The sequence below is a fragment of the Heloderma suspectum genome, chromosome 7 (genome assembly GCF_057233095.1).
Source record: "Heloderma suspectum isolate Gila_16-S chromosome 7, 16-S_ref, whole genome shotgun sequence".
NCBI classification, from domain to species: domain Eukaryota; kingdom Metazoa; phylum Chordata; class Lepidosauria; order Squamata; family Helodermatidae; genus Heloderma; species Heloderma suspectum.
The window spans coordinates 34,081,732-34,106,750 of NC_139464.1; the positions used below are offsets into that span (position 1 = coordinate 34,081,732).

Consider the following 25,019-nt stretch of genomic DNA (forward strand, 5'->3'; position numbering starts at 1 on the left):
CTTCTTAGAGACTGAATTCAGTCCTCAGGCTGAATGCGGTTCCCACCCGTTCTAACATCTAAGCTGGAAAAAAGGATTCAAGACCTCAGACTGGCCCTGTCAGTAGCACCAAAAGTGAGGAAAGATGGCACTGATCACCCAACATGCGGCAGGAGAAAGATTCCAGTGCTGCAGAGATGGGCAACTTGTGGCCTTTCAGATGTTTTGGCCTACAATTCCCTGTATCCCTTAGCAATGACTATGCTGGCTAGGGCTGATGGGAGTTGTAGGCCAAAACATCTGGTGGACCACAGGTTGTCTGCCCCTGCCCTACTGTATACAGACACAACAGATTCCATTAATAAAGAGTAGCAGTCCTGCTTCCCAGATATCACCACCTATAAAGGCCAATTCCTGGGTTCCATCTCTTTGTCACACATTAGCATGATAAAAAAATGAAACCCAGCGTAGGGCTGCATTGTGCCTGCAGGGGAACCTAAATTTAAACACAAGAACAGATAAAAAGGAAGTACTTTGTCACATGGTACATAGTTAAACTATGGAACTCGCTATCACAAGATGTCATGATAGTCAATTTGGACAGCTTTAAGATGGGATTATACAAATGTATAGAGGATAAGGCTATAAACGGCTACTAATCATGGATTCTTTTAAAAGTCTACTATTGTGATTTTATTGTATTTACTTTTATTTTAAGCCATCTTAAAATGTCAGTCTTAGTAGAAAATTGGGCGATACTTTTTAAAATAAACAAACAAATGAACAAAACATTGAAAATTAAAGTGTGATCTCCCTGAGCACTTTGCTCATTTGTTCCAAATAAAATTAATCAACAACCAAGATTTGCATCTATATGTAACACAAAGACACACAAGTTTGACTTATAAAACATAATTTTAATTATAGATGCGTGCTCTTCAAATATACAGGATCACGTCTCAAGTGCTATAGTACACAATATATATGATGTTAGGCAGCATGTTAACAAGTATTTAATCATTTTAAGTTATTTACTGCTGACAAACAGGCTTTGTTAATACTAGTTGCATTTTGCTGAAGATCAAGTTAATAAAAACCTAGACACAGGTTAAACTTTTGGATTTGTTGCTTGAAACAAAATGTCTTGACCTATTCTGAAATAGGTCACATTTTCGGACTAGAACAAATGGCCTGGAATATCTTGTCCTAACCAGAAAAATGGAAGGAGATTCCACTTCACAGCTGCAGCTGTAACTCTCCTGACCAAGAGCAGCATGTACCCCCAACCCACTCAGGGCTCAATTTCAAACTGGACATTCATGTGTAGTGACCATCTTGGCTTTTGTTGCACACATGATATACAATTAGCACATGTGGAACAAATTCAAAATGGTGGTCTGGAAACACATTAGTGTCAGCTTGGAGACTTCACACTGTCCATTACAGAGCAAAAGCTGAAAGACATATCTAAGGGCCATGACACACATCTGTTTTACCCTGTGTACACATGTGGGGAAGCTACGGCCAACTGCAGCTCCCTTCCAAATACACATGGGGTTGAACAGTACTAGAGTCCTGTTTCAAGAGTTCCATCGGACAGTGCTTGCTTGTGAACAATAAGCCAGGATTCTCTGGAAATCTGGCTTATTTTGTGTGAACACACCCCAGATGTGTACCCTTCAAGAACACTCAAAGTCTACCATGCGAAGTGGTCCTTAGGCAGCTTAAGATCACCAGCAAAATTCACCAGGAAGTGTTGGGCTCAATCTTAAAAAACTCTGAATGTTTATGCATTCTTTAACACAAGTAGGGACTTTTGTATTTTGATCTAGAAGGGTGTTTTTCCCATTAAGACAGGTTCACTTTTCTTACCAGATCCCTCCATAAGGCAACTCATATGTTTTGAAAGAAATTGTAGGCCTCCATCTGTGTAAGTGGCTACTTTCCTGACTCTGCCTTTCAAAACAAGGTAACTCCTGGTTGGTTGGTTGGTTGGTTGGTTGGTTGTAACCACCCTTCAAATCACAAGTAACAGAAATCTTTGCTATGGCATTAAAAATATTCTAAGAAAGTAAGTTTCTTTCACAGCAGTAGAGTTTTATTCTTCTAAGTAACCTGGGCTTTCTTTCTCTTATGTTTACTGTAATATTTATTCAAAGTTCTAAAAAAGAAATGCCACAGAAATTACTGAAATGTCATATATGTCATGCCAACTTGGGTAGCAGCAGTGAAATATGCAAAATTTTGCTGCTGTGCAACCTACAGATTAGCACACGGCTAGAGCAGGATCCCCTCTGAAAAATGGTTAGTGGCAGTGTAGTGTTTTGCACCCACAGAATAGATGCATGCTCATTTCAAAGAACCACCAATCTCCTTTCCCCATTCTTGGTCTTGGGGGCAGAGAATGGTCTTGGGGGCGTGATGGGGTCTGCCACACCCTCATGCCCCCAATTCTTAGATCACTGGGACAAAGAGAATTTGTGTGTTTATCCCAATATAGGTAGACAGTGCTTCGAATTCTTATTCAACGGTGAAGGAATGCAATACAGGGAACAACATACCAGTATTAGGTGAACTCTGAACAGTTACAAGGAAGGTGTGTGCGTGTGTGGGGGATCCAGTGGGAAACAGGTCATTTACAGAGTTTAGTATTATCTGAAGAATGATCTGGGTTCCAGGATTACACTGACTTTATAAGAAATCCCCATCCCCCAATACACCCTTAATTTCCTTGGAACTACTACTACTTACGTCAAGGCCACCGCATCATAACTAAGAGGACATCATGATAGTCTTACTTCAGGATTGATTGGGGCTTCATTCAAAACTCTGTGGAAGACAATGCGAAGATCCCAGTGCAAAGTAGCAAGTTCTTAATGAATACTTCATATGGCTCAAGCTATTAGAAAACATTTCTGATTATGTTTCGAGCATCAGCACTTATAGAGAATTTAGAAAGAGCTTTTAGAGAAACACACACACATATATACAAACACTCTGACATCAGCCCTTTTAGTCACTAAAGGAGGATTCACTGTCTGAACTTCCTTCTGCATTTTCCTCGTCACCCCATGCAGGCACTGGAGCATCTGGTGTTCTGAAAGAGAAAGGTGAGAAATCACAACTCTATCATCTGGAATCCCAGAAGACAGAACAGCTGAGTGTCAAAACCCTAAGTACTTCCAGAAGAGTAGCTGCATGCAAGCTTTGGGACCTTGGAGACATAAGTGGCATGGGCTTTCAGAGACAATATGTACATCATCAGCTGTATGAAGCCAACCACCAAGATGCGAGGGGGGGAGCCTGGGTGTGCATGTTGTATGCATGTACACACAAATTGTTGGAGATACAATAGAGGACATACTGCACCAGACTGACTTCCCCCAAGAAGAAAGAACAGTTTTGGAGCTTTCACCTTGGATGCAAAATCCAGAAAGACTTGCGTGACTAAAGGCGCAATCCTATGTATGTTTAGACAAAGAGGCCTACAACTCCCAGCATTCCCCAACTAGCTGCTGGCTGGGGAATGCTGGGAGTTGTAGGCCTTTTCTCTGCCTAAACATGCATAGGATTGCGCCCTAAGAAGGTGAGGTCGGCAGTCCCTACTTCAAACCTGACTTAGCTCACTGGGGAAGGACAATTCTCAGCCTCTATCCCCCACCGCCCTTCTGTAAGGTGGAGATAATATCAGGCGACTATCCACAGTTGCTATAAGGCAGGGGTGTGGAACTTCTATCAACCCAAGGGCCTAATTCAATTTCAGAGAAGCTCCTGGGGGCCAAAATACCAAAAATACAAGCACATTTCAGTTTAAAGTTCTTACTGCCAGGAACTACGCCTTAGAAGAGGCATTTTAACCTTTTAGAATGGGGAAAAAAACAGCACAAAAGCCAGGAAACCCACAAATGATCCGAGGGTCAGGGGAAAGTGGTCTGCCCTTCCCCGATATAAGGGTTACTAAGAATGTATGTGAAGATCTTGAATGCTCCACTGCTGTGTATTATTAATACATCATCCAGGAGAGCATTTCTCAACTGGTAAGGCAGGGCTGGGGAACCTTTTTTCTGTTGAGAGCCACACTGACAGGGTAATCTGTCAAGGAGTCAAATGGCAGTGGGTGGTGGGCAGGGCCAAAGTCAGTGGCAGGCAGGGCCAGAGCTAAAAGTGAGTGGGCAACCCATTTCATCTCTCTCCCTTTCCAATAGCCCTTCTCTCTCTTACAGGCCCCTTCCAATCCTACTATTCTATTATTCTCTCTCTCTCTCTCCCCCCCTCCCAAAGGGCTGCTGGGGGAGCGACAAATAGCTCTTGCCAGAAGTCTGAACTGATTGCTTGCAGGGGACTTTTGAAATGAGGACAAGGGCCCCATGCCCTCAGAGCAGAGAGTCTAGCTGCTACAGACCCAGTAACATCAGTGATGCAGAAAGGAGGATGTGTAGGAGCTAGGGGAAAACATGGACAATCTAGGAGCTGGATACTGTGTGTGTGTGTAGGAGGTAGTATTCTAGGTTTGTGAGTGTATTCTTAGAAGGGACACACAGTTACATTAAGCTTGAGAACACCGATTTAGGATCCTGGTATCTTAACCCAGAACATTTCTGCTAGAGTTTCTGCTTATCCCACCATGGGTTGTGAAAATCAGAAACTATGACTTATCCCTGGGGTCCGCAATGAGGTGTCTGTGGGCACAACACTGCCCCCTAGACACCCCTCTTAGTGCTTGCCAAGCCCCACTACCCCTCCTGATTTTTTTAATTCTAAAGAAATGTAACATTGTTTTTTAATCTTTAGCACCTGCAAAACAGATCTCCCCAGCATGCCTCTAAGCTCCATGTGAGCCCAGAGCATTCTTCAGAGGAAAGGAAGAGGGTGGGCTGCAGGCTGGCGCTCTGTTGCTTTCCAGCAAAAACTGAAAGAACATTACATTTTTCCAAACAACTCAAATCTTCACCTGGAAGGGCCCTATGATATCATACTTCCCCAACACCTATAACAGGTAGACCTTAATTGCTCTTTCAACATTGCAAGGTTTTTCAGATTACATTTCTCTGCAGCTTCCAAATGACCAAGATACACACTTTCCTCCCCCACTGCAAGTGCCGTCTCTATCAAGTCTCTATCCACATAGTAATCGAGCTAAGCAGACAATTTTGCTTACTCAAGAAGATCCGGGTTTAATCCTTCAGAAAGCATTTTGTTTCTTATTGCCATTATAGGAACACCCTGTAGAGAAGGAGAAAACAACTGTTAAAAGCCCTGAATAGTGCTGATTAAGACAGCTCTAGCAAAATCCCAGTGTTTTATTGAACAAAGCAATAAAACAAGGGAAAAGCTCTGAACTGAGAAACTTATTTTATTGATGGAACAGCATTAGGGTGACTGAAAATATTTTTTTCTCTGCAGCAGCAGCGGAGAGAGGAGTTACTGAAAAAGCAAGTTACATTTTTGAGTAATTCTGGTGTAGTTCAGAGCCTGCATCTAGAATACCCCTTTTTAACATTAAAAAAGCCCAAATGCCTAGATAAGGCAGCTGTTGTACATGCCCTCTTAGGAGCCTGTCATGCCTGTGAAGCTTTGAGGGCTACAGAAGCAAAGGGAAAAATGGTCAGGCTTAGAGGCCTGGATTTCTCTGTTGGGAGGGGGTAACCATGAGAGGTGTAGTTTCATTTCTCGAGTTAAGTGACAGTGTCATTTCTCCACCTAAGTTTCATTTCTTCAGGTTTGAAGTAGTACTTTCGGTTTTGAGGGAGGAGGGTATATAAAGGGAGTGAGAGGACCAATAAGAGCAGAGAGTCAGCCCGAGCCCTAAGTGAGAGCAGTCTGAAGAGTGAGCCGGAAGGAAGAGCCTAGAAAAGTCTAAGGACAGCTAGGGTAAAGGAACTTATGTTTTGCAAATTTTATTTTCTTTCAGTGCCTTTTGTATCACTCAGCTCTATTGTGTAAATACCTTTAGTTGTGATTTGCTAGCTTTAGGTTTTCCAGGAAACTGTTGTGGTTAAACCCCAAGTGTCTAGAGTGTTAGTCACCCCACATCGATAGCCTAAACCCTGTGTTATTGGGAAGGGGGAGTTTAAAAGAAAGTGGGACTTTTGAGGAGGCAAGAAATCCTTAAGGTGTTGCTCAGCGGGTCCAGGTCATAAGTGGAACCTTGACACACGCCTATGAGAATCTTTCCCTCCACTCCCCCACCCCCACCCCGTGAAATAGATGCAAGCCACTCAGCACTGCTTTCCAGGCACTACCTAGATCTGGCACTCAATGTGGGCCAAAGTCAAGTTATCATTGTAAAAGCAGTTGGGGCTTGGCAAGATGATCACAGCCGTAGAGCCAAAGAAAACAAGAAGCGAACGCAGCCAAGAAAATAAGAAGTTGACACCGTGAAAATAGGTCAACGGTAGATCAAAGTCCAGATCTGCATGTATGGCCTTTCTTTTACCAGATGAGATGGAGAAAACAGGACTTGTATATGCATGAAAGCAATCAGGTCCTAGACCATTTAGACATTCATGAGAACATAAGAACTGTGTTGGATCAGACCAAAGGCCTATCTAGTCCAGCATTCTGTCCCCACAGTGGCCAACCAGATGCCCCAGTGGGAAGCCCCCAGGATATGAGTGCAATAGCACCTTCTTACTTGTGTTCCCCAGCAACTGGTATTGAGTGGCATCATGACATTTATTTCCTAGGATATACCTATAACAAACAAACACTTACTCCATGATCAGTCTGCTTGTAGTATCTGAGACTAGGCCTCAGCCATTAGGGTGCAAAGGAGCTATCTTATGAAGCAGAATTACATTCTCTCTCTGGGACAGCACAGTAGAAGCTGTGGAAGAAGTGGGACCAGCGCGACAGTGGGCAAGATCTGTATGACATGAGAAAATGCTCCGGTATCAAAATCCCCAAATCATAACACATAGAGGTGGTGCCATATCATAGCCTCCTATGTGCCCTAACAGCCTAACTAGAACCCACTCACATTTGAAGACAGGATAGGAAACCACTCTTTCCTATACCTATATTGGTTTCTTGCTGTCCTTGGGAGAACATTTGGGGCTGGTGACCCACCTGCTACCAAGGTCGTAAGTAAGCTGTTAGCTTAGCAAGCCTGTGTGGTCGTGTTTGTCTGAATCTTTGGGAATCAAGAACACACCTAGATTGTCTCCCCAGCCCTACTTTGCTAGGGCAGACTCCATCAGTTAAACTGATGCATGTATCTTTGTGAACTATTCTTAGTAATTTAGCTCAATTAATCTTGCAGCAGGTAACTGCATGCATGTGGTGTTTTGATAAGCCACTCTCCTTCAGCTCCCATGATGGTTTCTTGGTAACAACAGGAGGCATAACTCAAAGATTCGTCTGAATTCTAGCAGCACAAGATCCACATTTTAATGAGGACTGTTCAGAATGGTGGGCTCAGGCAGCTATATGTATATAGATGAGAAAATGCTCTTTCATTGCAAGCTCTCCCACTCTTTGTAGACTATTCTCCCTCCAAGACTCAAACATCCTCCCTTCAGATTTTCCTGTAAAGATACCCAAGAGCAATGGGAAGTCCAAACTCTCCACTAGAGAGGTTCCAAGAGAATCTGCTCCTGCGTTTCTGCTGCCGAGGCTCAAGGAGAATTTGTTGCTTTGCCATCATTGATGCAGAAGGTCAAAAGGAAAAGAAATATGTCCAAATTCTGACTTCCAAGGTCTATTGGAGGTCTGAAAAAGACGTGAGAGGCCTCAACATCTAAGCGAACAGTAGTGTGTGGTTGGTTTTGGCATGGAACAAATGTATTTTGGCCAAGGTAAGTAGAAGCCTTTAAAAAGGAGAAGGGAGCCATGACTGGTGTTTCAGAGAAGCGTGTCAGTACTAGCGTCACTGAGGAAAGTGGAGAGCGCGGTCAAGGCTGGCAGAGCAATTGCCACGCTAATTGTGTGATTAATATTTTCCTGTGTGCATCTGTATTTCGGGCATTTTCCCCCTAATATGAAACTGGCTATCTCCAATACAAACAATTAAACTCAGCGGTTTAATAGTGGGGCTCTACAGAGATGCCATTACTGGGAGTCATGCAGACTTTTTAATGACTGGGATGCACCACATGCCATATGGAAAATGTACAAAGGCTAGATTTGGGGAAGGGGTGGGCTTGATATCCAAACTCCTTGTATCTTACAATAGGAAAATTAATTACAAATATGAAGAAAATATTCTAACTGAAGAATCAGCAGACAACATTTAGCCTTGGAACAGAATCACTTCTAAGCCCCGGAACTAGAAAAAGCCCCACAAGACTGTAGTACAGACGCACACTTAGATAAAGCTTTCAGTTTTGGGAAGTTTGCTGTTTCAGAATTCGCCACTGAAGTGTATGCTGGCTGGATTATATCCCAAATTATGCTATCTTGTAAGTGAGCAGGAAGACAGATGTATTCATCTGGGAGTGAAGTCAGCATCACTTTTTCCACTAGAGAAACACACACACATACAACAAATGTATTTTGGCTTGGTCAAATAGGGATGTCTACAAAATCAAATAATTAAGCATGTTTAATTGTGCACATATGAACGATCCTTTGCATCAGTACCAAACTGGGAACTTTCTACTTATCCTGCTCATCCAGATATTGGGATTTCTTGAACTGGGGTGGTGTGAGCAAGCAAACACACATGCCATTCTTTGGTGGACTCAACCCAACAGTTCCATGTTTCAGGACTGAAGATGGGCAGATGATTGCAGCCTCACACAGGTGGCGATATGTTGGACCACCCAAGCAAGGATTTGTTTTCATGTCGTGCTTGCACTGAAGCAATAACCTCAAAGTTGCTCTGTCACATCTATGTCCCTAGTTTCTGATAAAGAACACTGTTCAAGCTCCTTATGGAACCACAGGGTTTAACAATGACGTGGAGAGAAACAAGTAGCTTTCACAGAGCAGTATCCAAGTTGACACGAGTGCTAACATAAATTATGTTGTGCTAGCATAAGGGACCTCTAGCACAATGTTAATAGGCTTAGCTGGCATGATGGGATTCCCAGGGAATCCTGTAGCACCAGCTGATGGTGTTGGGGTTGCACTAGAGGTCCCTTATGCTAGCACAGGGGTAAGCAACACGCAGCCCACAGACCGCAAAAATGGCCCCTGGATCTCCCAAGGCTGCCCACCCCTGCGCTAGTGCAATGTAATTTACATTACTGCTTGTATCATCTGGATTACTGCCCACAACCTGTAAGCAAAGCAGGGAAGCTTTGACACCACATGGTGTAAAATCCGGTTGTTTTCATAGTTTGTGTCCTCTTTCCACATTGGTTCAACTACTGCAAAAGATGTCAGAGTACGTTTTAAGGTGTGCACGGTTCATAGTGGTGCTGAGCGAGCCTTCTTGGCCTCCTCATTGCCCCACACATACTCAGACTGTGTCCTACAATACACTCCAAAATCTCTTGCAGTTCTATACTACAGGGAAACACCAGTAATGGTGGAAAGGATGTCTTTCAGGGAAACTTGTCTGCCTCAACAGATCTCATCAAAGAAGCTTCTAATGAATGCCAGAAAGAACACAATTTGAAAAAGTCACTTGAATATTCAAAAGGGCACTTGACCATCAATCAGTTTCAGCACAATGTTCAGCTAAGCCCTAAGTACAGTGGCAGCAGAGTAACTTATTAAATAAAAAAACTTATTGAGCTTGTAGGATCAGGAGTGCACAACTTCCAGGTGGGACTGATTCTAGTTTGGTAAGTATTTTCTTCCCATTTTAGAACTTTCAACAACTGCAAGGCTTTAAAAAACAAACAAACCCTAAAAAGTTTCCCATTTAGGCTTCAACCCCAGAAAGTGTCATGGGAAATATGAAGCAAGAAATGGATAAGATGAAACCCACACCTACATACCTATGCTTTGATACAGTAGAGATTTTTACTTGCCAAAAAACTTTTATCTATCACACATATGACAGTAAAAAGATTTATAGTCAAATAAAAAACATGGGTTGTATCACATATGTAATGCAAGAAGAATTTAAGATCATTTCCTAGGGGAATATAAATGGTGAGTTTATGGTTTTGTGAAATAGGTGAAGTTGTCCCAAACGGAAGATAATTTACTTCCAGACCCACCTTTAACTGGAGAGTCACAGCGTTCCCTCCCAATTTAAAACAGAAAGCTTATCTGTCTTAAGGCTCAGTGCTGGCTTGGTTACTGCTACAGATGGCTCTTTGGTTTATACGCTCTTCAGTTATTGAGGTTTGCACCAAACATTTGAACCCGTCACACCCACTGAAGCAATTTGCTTCCCATGGATTTTTGCCATTGTGAATATTGCTTCAGACTTTATAGTGGGGGCTGTCTAATTCCTTGGCTATCAGGTCAGCATATATTCATCCCCTTAGTGGCCAAATTGCAGCTCCCAATCTGTATACTATAAACCTGAACACATGTTCAGTGAGGTGGGGTGGAGAAATCTGCCCTAAACCTTACATCAAGATCCCTCGGTCTATGCTATACAGCAGCAGTGAGCAACTTGCGATCCCTCGCCACTGACTATGCTGGCTAGGAAGTTGTAGGCCAAAACATCTGGAGGGCCAGAAATTGCCCACCCCTGCTACGCAGGCTACACTCCAACACAGAGTTAGGCGCACTTGAAATGAAGAGGCTGAACTAAGCCTGACACCATCTTGGATTGTGGCCATGCAGTTCTGTTGCATTTGAAGAAATACATTGTTTCATGTTGTTTAAGTCTGATCTTCTAGAACCTCTGCACAGTGCTCCCTATATATAAGATACAATGGGGGTGAGACAGGGAAAGCAGCACACTTATCATTAGCATGACAGTCATGATGGCTAGCAGCCTCAACTTTAAAAAGAGAACTGGTTCAAATATTGCGAAGAAGCAGGGAAAGAAGAAGTGAGAGTAAGTCACATTGTTGGTTTCCCCGGTTCTTCTGTAGTTTCAAAAAGCAAATCTAAAAATTAAATAAAAGACTCAAGTGGAATGACATCCTGAAGACATGTGAGTCGCACTGAGAGGAAGACCCACAAATCCTATTGTTGACATTAGTAGAGAAGCAGAGAACAAGAGGGGCCATAGCTCAGTGACAGAGCATGTGCCCTGTATGCAGAAGGTTCCATCCCTGGCATCTCTAGCTACAAAAGGATCAGGTAGGAGATGATGTGAAAGGCCTCTGCCAGTCAGAGTACACAATACCAGGCTAGATGGACAAGCAGTCTGACCTACTATAAAACAATTTCCACACCTAAAGGAGAAATTCAAATCACATCACGCACGTCTGCTTTCTCCACATCTTTTGTTACATTTGGAAAAGGTCAGAGAGGCTCCACTCTTTATGCAGTAACTGCATTTACCTTAGATACAACTGTGCTTCTTGTAGTAAATACAGAGTGTGAACAGCAGCTGGCATCCTTAAACACTCATGTACATGTGCCTTGGAATTCTGACTGGATTGAAGCATCTGCAGCAAACACATGCAAGCATGGCACTGCTCAGACAGTCCATGTTCTCCTCCGAAACTATAGTTGTACCTTTCTTTTGCTACAGGGGGCACGTATAGAAGAACATAACCCATAGACTAGCCTTCCTCGAGCTGGTGCCCTCCACAACTCTCATAATCCCAGCCAGCACGGTCAATGGCACCAGGTTGTGAAAGGCTGCCATGGACCGACGCATGTGGTTAATATTGTCCATCACCTTAAAAGTAGTGTGTACAAAAAGGAGCAAGCTGTGGCTCCCAACAATCCAATCACTGAAAGAGGAAGCTCTAATTGAGTTCAAAGACGGCTCCCATGAAATGGGCATTCCACAAACAGATCTATATGCATTATAGAAAACTGTCAGCCACATCAAGAGAGCATTCTCTTTTCAGCCACATCAATCTTTCCAAGTCCAGCAGTAATTATCGAGTGCCATACAATGCCAGTACACCCACTCCAGATTCACAGGAAAATGTCTGTGCCAACAAAGGGGCCTGTTGGGATATGCTACCAACCACCCTGAATTTGAATGCTTTGTACTGAAGCCTGACTCAAGCAAGCCAATTAAGCTGCTAGTTCCATTTTAATTTCAGGAAGGTTGCACACTCTGGTCCAAAGAGAAGACATGCCAATCGCTGGTTAAAAATAAGACCAACTTCCATGGTGCGAAGGCAAAAGGCACCTCTTAGGAAAAAGTGTGAAGACTTATTTCCACTTTATTCTCCAGCAAAGGAAAATATGGGCATATGCCTCCTCCTGGCCCCACCAAACATCTTGGTGGAATAAGCAGCCAAAATGGCTTTGGACTCTTATACTAAGCCATTCTCTCCTGCCGTCTTTAATCCACAGAGATTCAGAATGCCTTTGCCTTGTATTTCCAGGAACAACATGAATGGCATATTCTTGCCCTTTCTTGCAAATGTTTATTATTCCTGAAACAGCCCATAATACAATTGTGTCCATATTGCTACCTGCAGTGGTACTTACACACTGGAAACATAGGACAGCCCACCCACCCTCTGAAAGAGAAGTCTCATTTGTTTCTCTTATTCAGGGCCATGCAAATGCTGCGATTCTGTGGGACGACTGAAAACCCATACAGTGTAGTGTTGCAGAAGCCAGTTACAAATCTCAGCTTTCATTTAAATACATACATACATACACACCACAAAACAAGCTCCTAGCCCTCACGGTTATGAAGAAAGTGAAAGTGCACAAGCAATGCTTGCTAAGATCTCAGAAGTCAACTGGGGTGACTAAATAAGAGTGGTTGGGGTAGAACGTCAGTGCACAGAAGCTACATAGCTTCTTGCCCCTGAAGAATATGCAAAATAAATTTTGCAGAATAAGAGAAGATGTGCAAATTTATTCAATTTAGATCATTTATACAGGTTGCGGAATTCAGGTTATCTAAACCCAAATCTAAGAATTTGGATTGCCTGGACACAGATTTTTTCTTTAATTTCAGCTCCTGCTCATATTCTGCATCAATTTCACCATCGGGGTAGAAGGCAATTCTTGGTTCTCTCCAAGCCAGCCTGTTTTTCAAGGAGATCATTTGCAAACATGCGTTCAGAGAGGAAGCCCATCACATGTGGTGCAATATAAGCAATGCAACTGATTTGGCAGGACATCTGTGGTCAGCATATACATACAGGAAACAATCTAAAGCAAAAGGAACAAAACCGATTTCCAAGGGGCTCGCCATAAATGAATACTGTTTCCATCAACTGTGGCATGGACCCATCAAGCACAGAAAGTCCCAAAGATGTGTGTCACATTAAACAGGGCAGCTCAGAGCTGCACAGCCATTAATTACAGGTGACTGGAATAGTCCTTAAAGGAGTAAATGCACATTCAGAACATGATGAATATAGGACATTTCTAGATATGGTAAATCATTGCACTTTAGAACAGTTTGTTGTGGAGGGGAGGCGGTGTCTAGATATAGTGAGAAATAGGCATCTGAACGACTTGTCAGCAGCAACCACAATACTATCAAATTCAACATACATGCAAGTGGAAAACTGTGTAGGAAATCTAACAGTTGCACGTTATTTTAGAAGAGGGAGATGATCAAATGTTATGGGATTGGATAACAGGACGTTGAAGGGGACAGTCAGAGCTGCCTCTGAAGACAGTTTTGCTACAGAACACACTGGCGTTTCTGATGAAGCTTGATGAACAAAATTAGCTTACCACTTGAACCATTTTGAGATATCTGGCATAACGTGGATCCTTCGCTACAGTGGTGACATTTTCTGGGGCTCCTTCAGTCTTCTGTTGCCCCAGCTCATGTACGCTGCCCTGCTGTACACAGAAAACATTCTCGGTCAATCTTTAAACATGTGCAGGCATTGTGTGTTTTAGAAAAGCTAACACAAAAAAATGCTAGTGAAGAAGCATCAATTCCAGACTAATATTTACCTCTGAATGAGGTGATACATTTGTTGACTGTGGATCTGTGGAGGCTTGTGAGACAGGGCCATTCATAACACTGTTGATGCTGCTACTGGATACTTCAAACTTGACATCTTCTAGCCCAGGTATAGAAGATAACTGAAAATGGAGAACAAGCACAGAAGACAACACTTTAGCAGTGAGAATACTGAACTTTTAGCAGGGCTGGCCCAAGACATTTTGCTGCTTGAGGCAGGTAAGATGGCGCACCCCTCCATTCCACATACAGAAGCTGACTAGACTGGCAGTTGAATCTTACTTCAGCACTTGTAGTGGGATAAAATCCTCCACCACACCTGAGGGCAGCAAGCTAGTTTGGGGGGTGAAGGGCAAGCTGTGTATCACAGACAGCTCCGTCCTTCAAGATAGGGGAATGGCCAAGGGCCTCAGGAGGGATGGCTGGAGGGTTGCCATTGCTGCCTGAGGCATTTACCTCACTCTGCCTAGTGGTAGAGCCAGCGCTAACTTTTAGCTGCTTACTCAGCATCCAGTACACATTTTTCTTTCAGCAACGCCTCAGAATGTACAGTTACGTTAACAAAGTGATTGTCACTCAGCCCTTGCCTGCACTCAACTACTTCACCTCCTCTTTGCCCCAATCACAGATATCCCATTTCCCATCTGTTTTCGCTTACATTCCGTCATTCTGAAAAAATATACTCATTTCTGCCTGGAGTCAAATTGTAGCTCTGATGAAAATTGTACTTTATGAATTATATAGGCAAGACCTTAAGTACACTCAAGACTACCAGTAACGAGAAGGGACATATGACCCACAAACCTTTGCATCCAGAATATTGAGCGTAGTTTCAATTTGCTGAATACGGAGGGAAAGTGCTGACAATTTCTGGGAAAGAAGGAAGTGAAATATTATTCCATACTTTACTCATTGTCAATTCTCTCCTACGCCCTTCCTGCCAAGCAAATCCCCCCTCCCCCAACAAAAGCATGCTTATTACCTCAGTCCTTTGGAGAATAACATGCAGCACATCACAGAATGATACCGTAAGCCTTGTTACACAGATGGCCTGAAATACCGCATGATCTATCACTGATTACAGCATTGGGCTGTGAAGTTCATTGCTACAGGAATTGGTACCCATACCGCAGAGAAGCCTCGTAAATAGTTATTAGCTCACAAAAATGTTTAATAGCTTATTCGCCTCAAATTACTCAGGTTTGCCACTTGTGGCCTAAAAAGAAAAAAAAAAAGCCAACTTTTGTGAGAAAGCAATTCCTTCTTGCCGCAGGCAAATCAGGAAAATATCTATGTACAAGCCTGAGACTGAGAATTTCTTTCAAATTATTAGATAATGGTATGAATAGATGCACAAAGACAGTAATATTGTAGAAATTAAACCTTAAAACTCTGGAACGGGCAGAGGCTAAAAACTGGGCATCTTGAACAGCCACATGCTAAACCCTGCTGCAATTTGATTCAGAGAGCTTGACTGCAAGAACATGTAGGATGAACGTGTGTGAAACAGATGCCAATAGGGCAATTCATCTATTACATTTAAACTAACCTTCATATTACAGCCTCCTCCCCATCCCAAGCAAGTTATCTTTCAGCCTATTACAATCACATGACATGCCACCACCAACCAAAATAGCATCAGACTACCACCTGCTCCCAAGACAAATGTGTCCTTAGCTATTATTATCACTAATCTACCAACTAAAGCAGGGGTGTGGAACCTCAGGTCTGGGAGCCTAAACTGGCCCTCTGGTGTGCCCCAGAAGGCCACACCCCCTGCTCCTGTGCCCACCCCTTTCCCCCAACCACCAATTGTCTGGTGCTTTCCTGGCTTTTGTGCAGTTTTTCCCAATTCAAAAAGGTTGAAATGCCTCTCCTAAAGCTTAGTTACTTGTAGGAAAAGGTTTAAGCAAAAATATGCTGGCATTTCTGGGTTTTGGCCTTGCACCTTTTGTCCTGCCCACCAATACTAATCAGGTTTGAAAGAAAGAGATGGAAATAATTTGATAAAACATCAACCGAAATGGCATAATGCTCCAGGTATATCTCACAATCAAACATCATGTAAGATTTATCTTAAAATGCAAACTTATTTGCTGAAAGCTAAAAACCATCAGAACTGATACAGCAGCTTCAGCTAATTGTTGCCATATGCAACCAGCCTTGGCTAGCGTATTGGCTGGCAGACCTGTAGCATTCTCGCTGCTTTCTGGCACAGTAATACATTTTTGCCAGGCTCATACAGCCAAAAACTTTAACACACTGAGAAACATGCCTTTCAGCTAACATAATAGGGGGGAAAGGGACAGATGTTGATGGGGCGTTTTTTTTTTTAAAGTATTTTTGGTCTCCATAATCGTTCTTTATGGAAATCTCTTTGCCCTTCAGAATGGATGTCATTTTTTAAAAATGATCACACATAGGCATTTAGGGTTGTCAAGAAATTGGATTTTTTTTAAAAAAAAGAACTATTAAGTTTATTTGAGACCATTTATATACTGGAAAACCTCAATGATGGTGCTTTTCTGAGGCCCATGAAGGAAGGTGGCCATGTGATAGGACTTAAAATTTAAATACACTATTGCAAATAAGCCACAAAGGCTATTGGACCACAGAAATATGTATTACTTGCCTTCACATACCTACATTGGTCATTTGAGGCCTAAAACCAAAACAAGAACCAGTCTACAAAAACTTGTTTGTCTGGTAGCTGTGAGGATATTCTTACTAGCCAGAGTGGACCAGGGCAAGTTTTCAATATTTTTTCTTCCTTGCTTCTGAAATTTGGAATTATGCAATGTTACCCATCATGGTGAGACATGTCAAGAAACAAAATGCCTTCCCAAACACAAACAAGTTCAAACCCCACCAGTATCCAGATTGTTAACCAACAATGACATCCCTTCAACCCAAAACTGTTAGCTTCCCTTGCTTGTGGCTGTATCATGGAAATGAAACCTTGTTACTTTTAGATAGAAAATGGGAAAGAAAAGCCACTCTTTAATTATTAGTGAAGGAAAGGAGGAGATTACTCATGGCGGTCAGCCCTTCAGGAGTCTCAGAATGTTGCTAGACACACAGATTAGTTGGGGAGTGACTTTAAACCATTAGTCAAGATATGGTTAATTAATCAAATTAATGCTATTAAGCAATGCTAATAGGCTTCTAGGGAGTGGCATATGAATTTACCTAGGGAGGTGGTGGGCTCTCCCACACTGGAGGCATTCAAGACAACGCTGGACAGCCATCTGTCAGGGATGCTCTGACTTGGATTCCTGCACTGAGCAGGGGGTTGAACTCGATGGTCTTATAGGCCCCTTCCAACCCTACTCAATGGTCTTATAGGCCCCTTCCAACCCTACTCAATGGTCTTATAGGCCCCTTCCAACCCTACTCAATGGTCTTATAGGCCCCTTCCAACCCTACTCAATGGTCTTATAGGCCCCTTCCAACCCTACTCAATGGTCTTATAGGCCCCTTCCAACCCTACTCAATGGTCTTATAGGCCCCTTCCAACCCTACTCAATGGTCTTATAGGCCCCTTCCAACCCTACTCAATGGTCTTATAGGCCCCTTCCAACCCTACTCAATGGTCTTATAGGCCCCTTCCAACCCTACTCAATGGTCTTATAGGCCCCTTCCAACCCTACTCAATGGTCTTATAGGCCCCTTCCAACCCTACTCAATGGTCTTATAGGCCCCTTCCAACCCTACTCAATGGTCTTATAGGCCCCTTCCAACCCTACTATTCTATGATTGCACACTGTTATTAATTAAGATGCAGCCTTATAAAGAGTCAGACTATTGGTCCATCTAGCTCAGTATTGCCTACAACAGGGGTAGGTAGACTGGGATGTCCTGGTAAATCTTGGGGTGATTTGCAGTATATCAGCAAGAGTTTTGGACTCCCAATGGTTGAATAACAGCAACAACTCAAAGTTAATTAGACTGCTCTGATGAAGAAAGCTTGGGAGGAAACCAGGTGTGAATCTTTGTGTGTGAAAAGATGGTGAGCTCAGTTCTTGTACAGAAAACTAATTCCTGGGCTGAGCATGTGCTCAGAGGCACCCTTGTCCTTAATTCTAAGTGTGCAGAAGGCTCCCTGAGCCACCATTTCACATCTGGCTCTGGCTGGTGGATTTTGAAGTTCAAATAAAAAACACACATAAAGTAGATCCCTCAAGGATGAAGTTTCCCTGTCCCTGGTCTACACTGACTGGCAGCAGCACTCCAGGGTTTCAAACAGGAGTCTTTCCTTGTCCTACCACAGGGGTGGGCAACTTGTGGCCTGCCAGACATCTTGGCCATACCCTGGCCTCCATTTCTTGGTCATGTTAACATATGACAAAGAGATGGATGGAACCCAGGAACTGGCTTTTATACATGATGATATCTGGGAAGCAGGTCTGCTACTCTCTATTAACGGAATCTGCTATGTCTGTATACAGTAGTGCAGTAGTGGGCAACCTGTGGCCCTCCAGATGTTTTGGCCTACAACTCCCTTCAGCTCTAGCCAGCATAGCCAACGGCAAGGGATGATGGGAGGTGTAGGCCAGAACAACTGGAGGGCCACAAACTGCCCACCCCTACCCTGGGACCTTCTGCATGTAAAGTCTGAGCTATGGCCCTTCCCCAAATAACAAAGGAACCATCGCTACACAAGTCTGTCCGTACATCTTCAGAGGCCCCCTGCAGGCTGCTCCCCTGCCACACAAGAGCAAGCAGGTGGCAATTGGGAATAGGATCTTCTCAGTGGTGGCTTATGGGCTGTTCTCCCCAGGGAGCTCAGCTGGCACCTACTTTGATGCCTTTTCAGCACCAGATAATTACCTTTTAATTTTCCCAGACTTAACAACTTTTAATCCCCACTGAGTCTGGTTTTTATGTTACTATTTATACTTGCTATTTTTATCCTGTTGTGATTTTTATTGGTGATCTTTGCATGTTGATAAGTCTGGGTAAGAGGCAGCCTGGAAATATTTTTTTTAATTGAAGGGCAGGGTATACATCTATAAAATAAAGATAAACAAATAAATAATGTTACATAGGATGTGAAGAAGGAGGGCTTACATATTGCAAGGACTTCTGCACAGAGATATATGCCCCATTCCCTGAAGGACCCCTCCCCCATCAGTGTTAGCCAAGACACACAGCGCCAAGAGGGGGTTAAGATTTGTCCTCACTTGCAACAGTTTCCCCTCAAGGGTGCTCCTTTCCTTTCCCCATAGGAATGACTGGCAAGCAAAGGAAAGGGAAATGCTAAACCTGGTTTGTATCCCAAGGAACCCTCAGGAACCCAACTACTGAGAATCAAGCTAGGAGGCTGTACAGAAGGAGATGGGGTTAAGAGGGGCTATCACACCAGCCCTGCTAAAAAACTACTTTTCTCTCTCTCTTCCCTTTCCGTCCCCTTTTCCTTGTGTGTCATGTCATTTTAGATTGTAAGCCTGCAGGCAGGGACTGTCTTGTTTTACATATTGCACGTGAGCCACTCCGGGAGGCTTTTTGGCTGAGCAGGATAAAAAAATACTTATTAATAATAAACCATCACAAAATTCAATTTCTTGGTCGCACACACCAAGTTGGAATGATGGGAACTGGTTTTTATCTATCTGTATTTCTAGGGCATTTCTCAGCATACAGAATACTTTACTATCCTTTTTGCACTACTACTCCAACTGCCCTATGAGGCTTGGGATCAGAAGATCTAAAGAAGTGTCACCACTTACCTGAGTCTGCCTGACCTTTGACCACCTGATCTATGATGGCCCCGCTCCATGTTCCCCTGCCATCTGAAGCATGCCGGATGCCATGGGGGACAGGCTTTGTCTGGGGTGGTGCCAAGACAGCTGCCATACCCTGCTGAAGGAATTCCACCTGGCCCGACGAGCAGCAAAAATCTACCCTTTCCCAATGGGCTTTTCCTGAGGTTGCTTTTTAAGCTGTTTCTCTGTTCACTGATCTTGGTGGTTCTGTCGTAGCTGATTTTTTAAACAATGTTGGTACCCTGCTCTAATTTTTTATTATGTCCTTAACCAACTTGGATACTTGGTGCAGAAAGGTGGCATCAAAAAATAAGAACAAATCAGAGATAAATAGGGTCAGCGATTTTATTGTAGCCCTCCAGTGAGCTTCACAGCTGGGCATACAGAGGGACCACGAGCACATGCCTTGCTGGCAGAAGGTCCCACCTTCAATCCCTGGCACCTCCACTCAGGAGGGTCAGGTGGTAGGTATTGGGAAGGGCCCCTGAGAGTGGCTAAGAGTCAGCACAGACATTACCGGGCTTGATGGGCAAGGAGTCTGACCTGGTATGAGGCAGCTTCCAGTGTTTCTGATTTGAATGTGGGCCTCATATGTTCACGCCTGATGCTATCTATTGCATCATGGCCGACCCTCAAAAGCCAAAGGAGCCCATGTACATGCAGGCGGGGATTCTTTGTTAACAGCTCTTGAAAGTGGAACAGCCACTGAACCTGTGAAACTCTGTGGAAAAAGGTGAGTGTGAACCATTGAAGGAAGAGGCTCGGGGGGAGAAAAAGTACAGCTGTGATTTCAGGGACAGCTGCCAGTTCACTGAATGGACCTCCCTCTGCTTGTTCATTGACCTGTGTTCATGGCAGGCAGGAAATTAGCACTGAGAAAGCCCCGTATTTGTTCAGATTCATGAAACTAACTTCTGTATTCATTTGCATTACATGACTAAAACCCCGCTAGATGCTGATTACTTGCCCTTGTGCAGGCATTAATGTATTTTAAGAGCATCTTGCAAAGGGAATGAGTTTGGGACTCTTTCCTGAAGTTCCATCACATAGTGAAACATATTGCAAACTACCAGCAGGCAATGCAAATTCTGTCCATAGCAAGTACAACACACCCAGAGGCATGGCTGCAATATAGCACAATGGATTGTATCCAATTGTGTCCTTCCACCAGGAGAATGGACATGACTGGTGGATTGAATTCTGCCTCCCCCTCTACTCCCCCGTATCCTCCATATCTACTCCTACAGATTTGGGGGGCTGCAGATCTGAGGAAGGGAAGAGAAACCCCTGTTGTGCAAGCAGAAGTCTGACTGAGTAATGGTGGCTTTAGCCCAATATATACCTACCTCTTCACAAACAGTAGAAAAACGGTTAAGGAATTGAACTGTGTGAACCACAAATTGGTTTAGAAATGCCACCGTTCTCTTCTGCTGGATGGCTGGAACCTGCATTGCACAAAACACAAACATATCCAAAAATACAATAGCAAGACTGATTCAGTATAACCTCCAAATGCTTCTCCCTGCTCCTCTGCCTGTGACATTTAGGGCACAATCCCATGCATATTTAGACCAAAAAAAAAAGTCCTACAACTCCCAGGATTTTTCAGCCAGCCATACTAGGAGTTATAGCACTTTTTATTGTCTCAGCATGCATTGAATTTAGCCTTACTATCTTTACTCTCTTACCTGCAGTCATCCACAGGATTTGGGCACATCTATCTGCATGGCTCTTCTCTTAGGATAGTGATTTTGAAGGTTTTTACCTTCAAGGAACCCTTGGGCCATTGACTTGGTTGCCAAGGAACCACTGCTTGTGTACCTGCTATGGAAGATTGCAGGGTACGTTTTAGGGTGCAAATAGGTTCATCTAAGAGTGCTGCTGTACTGCAAGGGACGACTGGCAGATGTTTCAAGGAAACTTATTGGGCATTGCTGATCTCATTGAAGAATTCTTAATGAGACTCCAAGGAACCCCATTACATTTGTTACATTTTTATCCTACACTTCCTCCAAGAAGCTCATGATGGCATACATCCCCCCTCCCCCCCACCCATTTTATCCTCACCACAACACTGAGCTTCATAGCTGAGTGGGGATTTGAACCAGGGTTGTCCTAGTCTGATGCTAAGTACACCACGCCCGCTCTTTCTAGGTTTCCCAGAGCCTAGTTTGATTTAGGGATTTAGGGAATCAGATATTTACACTGCAGCCAACCATCAAGTAAAAATCCTCTGGGAAATTCAACTCATGTTGTTCCACAGACCCATTAACCAGCCCTGAGCTATTTTTCAAATCAGCACTGTAATGCTACTATTTCAGTTTTCCCATGTGAATTGGAACTGAAGCACTTCTGGTATTCCAGACTGGTTACCAAACTTTTATCAGGCTGTTCCAGAACAAATTCATTTACAAGTGAACCTGGGCCAGAGCAAAAACAAACAAAATTAATGGTTTGACTACAGTGCAGGAAGGACTGGTAGGATTAGGATTAGGTTTTCCAAAAATATTGGCTCCTTAGCCACAATAATCTTAAACAAAGGTCAGTGTAGTTTACAGACATAATGTAGGAAATGGGAGCAATCTTAAGGGTGGAGAAAAATAAAGACAGGAAGAACAAGCAACCAACTCAGAGGCATGCTTGATGAAAAATGACACCGAAACACTCTTTCTACAGGTTGTTTTGGAAGCCTTCAAGACCTGTTTATTCAGGGTGGATTAAATGGTCTGTGGTCAGTGCCTGTTAGGTTTAAGTCAGTTAGGGCGTAATCCTATGGATATTTGGACAGAAAAAAGTCCTACAACTCCCAGCATGGCTGGCTGAGGAATGTAGGGTTTTCTTCTGTCTAAACATGCATAGACAGGATTGCGCCTTTAACTGGCTTTTAAAGGGACATAGTACATGTTTGGTGTAGAAGACTTTTTGAGCTTAAATAAAAAAGGCCTTTAGTAAATCATTTTACATGCAAGTGGCTCCCATCAAAGATCAATGGTGAAGGCAGTGAGCAGTTTGAATGATTACACATGTAATCATGTGTGTCTACACAGATTACATGTGATCACACATGTAATCATGTGTGTCTACACAGAAGTAAGCCCCATTAAGTTCAGCGAGGTAAGTGTGTATAGGCCGCAGTCCTAAACTACTTCCTAGATTCACGCGAAGGCACCACCACAAAACAAAACACCTTCCAACTGGCCTCCTTCCAACCCTCAGCCTCTACACAAGGCAGTCCTCTTTTCCTTCCCCCTTTCCCTAGCAGGCTTTCTGTACTGAGGCTGAAAGATACGACAGGCGAAACTTCGCCCAGGGCTGCCACCTATTTACAGAGGTGGTGGTGGTGGTGAGACTTCACCTGTTGAATTTCTGCCTGTCAACGTTCCAGGAGCTCTGCGAGGGCAGAATGGAACCCAGGTTCAGTCTAACAGAGCTCAAATGCGTTAGAAGGCAAGGCGTGGGGCAGCTTCCCCTCAAGAGCTGCTCAAGGGGACCCTACAGAAGCCACTTCCTCATTCGCTCTCCTCTTCCTCCACCCCGCCCGAGTTGGAAGGCGGGCGACGGGCAGCGGCTTAAGGACGTAACGTCGGGAAGGAGGCCAGGAACCTGAAGCTGCTTATACCTTGGTCAGGTCGATGCCCGAGCCTACGAGGGGCAACCCGTCCTCGTCCATCCCTGGCGGCCACCCACAGGGTCCGAGAGAAGAGGACTAGCAACGGGACTAGCCTAGCGACCCCCGGCAACCTCTCGCCACCCGTCCATCGCGACCTTTCTCCCCGGAAGCGATTCCAACCCCCTTAGCCCCGCCCTCTCACGGCAAAGAGGCGCTGCGGCAAAAGACCGGAAGCTCTCGCCCGCCGGACCGCGTTGTATCATGGGGACTGTAGTTCAGACATCGGGAAGACTTCAGGACGCTTTCTTGAGGGTGGCCACTTATGAATCGTCAAAAAAAGAAAGCGGGGGGGAGCGCACCCATTCGCATATGCTAATTTATATGTGCAAATTTAGAAACAGTTATAATTTAAAGAGAAATACAATATATTTCACCGTAGGAGGCTGTGACCAGTCGACCTGTGTGCCTTGCTCAGTCTGCTGTCCAGGTGCAGCTGATGGGCAATTTCAAGGCCCAGCTCTTCCTTCTGAGGGCTCCTTATCTTTTTACCAGACTTGGACGGGACAGCCCTTCAAATAGAGGATGCTTTCAAAATAGATGACCTTTCTCTGGCAGCCCTTCAAATAGAGGGCTGCTCTCTGTAAAGAAGGACATATGGCCACCCTTGTTGTTTATTCGGTCAGTCGCTTCCGACTCTTCGTGACTTCATGGACCAGCCCACACCAGAGCTTCCTGTCCGCCGTCGCCACCCCCAGCTCCCCCAAGGTCAACGTCACCTCCAGAATATCATCCATATGGCCACCCTACCACCTATTTTTAAAAAAAGTGTGCTTAACAATGCTGCTTTTATTTTGAAGGAAAAGGTTATTGGATGAGAAGTGATCATAAATATGTAAAATACCATATCAAAAAAGGTATCTTTTGATATGGTAAGCAGTATATAAATTGATTAAATAATAACAATCTCAACTCTTTTCCCCTGCCCTTTCAGCAGAGGTTGGAAAAGAACTGAGATTTCCCAACCAGGAGCCCCTAAGGTGTCTCCCTCCCCCTGTCCCTCCTCTGAGCCTCCATTTCATTCAGGGTTCAGGCCATGTTTTGGTACGGAAACAGCCTTGGTTGCCCTGAATGATGATCTATGTCAGGACAGGTGGAGTGAGACTCTGTTGGTTATCCTTAATCTCCTGGGGACTTTTGATACCATTGTTGTCTGTCTGGAGCAACAGTATTGAGTTGGGAGTGGGAAATACTGCATTGCACTGGTTTGGCTTTTACTGAGATGGTTGGCTCCAGAACATGGTGCTTGGGGGATACTGCTCAGCCCTGTGGATTCTCCAGTACAGGGTTCCACAGGGGTCGGTTCTGTCCCCATGCTATTTAACATCTACATGAAACTGTTGACTGGGGTCATCGGGAGCTTTGGAGTGCATTGTTATCAATATGCTGGAAAAACTGCCTGAATCCCTGGAGAGCTGCCTGCCAGTCAGTACTGATAATACTGGGCTAGATGGACCAGCAGACTTATTCAGTATAAGGCAGCTTCCTAAGTTCCTAAAACTACAACAGCATCAGAAGTAACCCAAGGATAGCACAGTATAAAAAGGCAGCATAAAAGTAATCATTCATTCATTCATTCATTCATTCAGGGAAGAGAGGGTTTAACTAGCTCTCCAAGGCTTTGCCCCACCCTGCCCTTCAGCCCTTGTTCTCATACATGTTCCCATCCATGACATCTGCTCCACAG

At 43.9% G+C, this 25,019-nt stretch overlaps 1 protein-coding gene across 2 annotated transcripts; it reads right to left on the reverse strand.

Moving 5' to 3' along the window:
* Positions 1–694: 694 nt before the first annotated feature.
* On the reverse strand, positions 695–23,427 carry WASHC3 (WASH complex subunit 3). 2 transcript variants are annotated; one of them, XM_084809601.1, is made up of 7 exons: positions 23,285–23,427; positions 21,012–21,110; positions 14,705–14,770; positions 13,891–14,022; positions 13,663–13,773; positions 5,138–5,202; positions 695–3,076 (listed from the first exon to the last, which is right to left on the reverse strand). In XM_084809601.1, exons 1-7 carry the CDS (start codon positions 23,333–23,335, stop codon positions 2,992–2,994), a joined length of 609 nt encoding a protein of 202 aa, XP_084665727.1. In that variant the 5' UTR covers positions 23,336–23,427; the 3' UTR covers positions 695–2,991. The 2 variants fall into 2 exon arrangements, with proteins under 2 accessions (XP_084665727.1, XP_084665729.1); XM_084809603.1 differs by having other exon boundaries at positions 878–3,076; positions 13,663–13,770.
* Between the last annotated feature and the right edge of the window lie 1,592 nt (positions 23,428–25,019).

Excerpts from the sequence above, each read along its gene's own strand:
- WASHC3 (XM_084809601.1), bottom strand. The coding sequence starts at position 23,335 with ATGGACGAGGACGGGTTGCCCCTCGTAGGCTCGGGCATCGACCTGACC. Across the intron at positions 21,111-23,284 it reads CGGGCATCGACCTGACCAAG|GTTCCAGCCATCCAGCAGAA; the intron begins GTATAAGCAGCT and ends TGTGCAATGCAG. Across the intron at positions 3,077-5,137 it reads TTAAACCCGGATCTTCTTGA|AACACCAGATGCTCCAGTGC; the intron begins GTAAGCAAAATT and ends TTTCTCTTTCAG.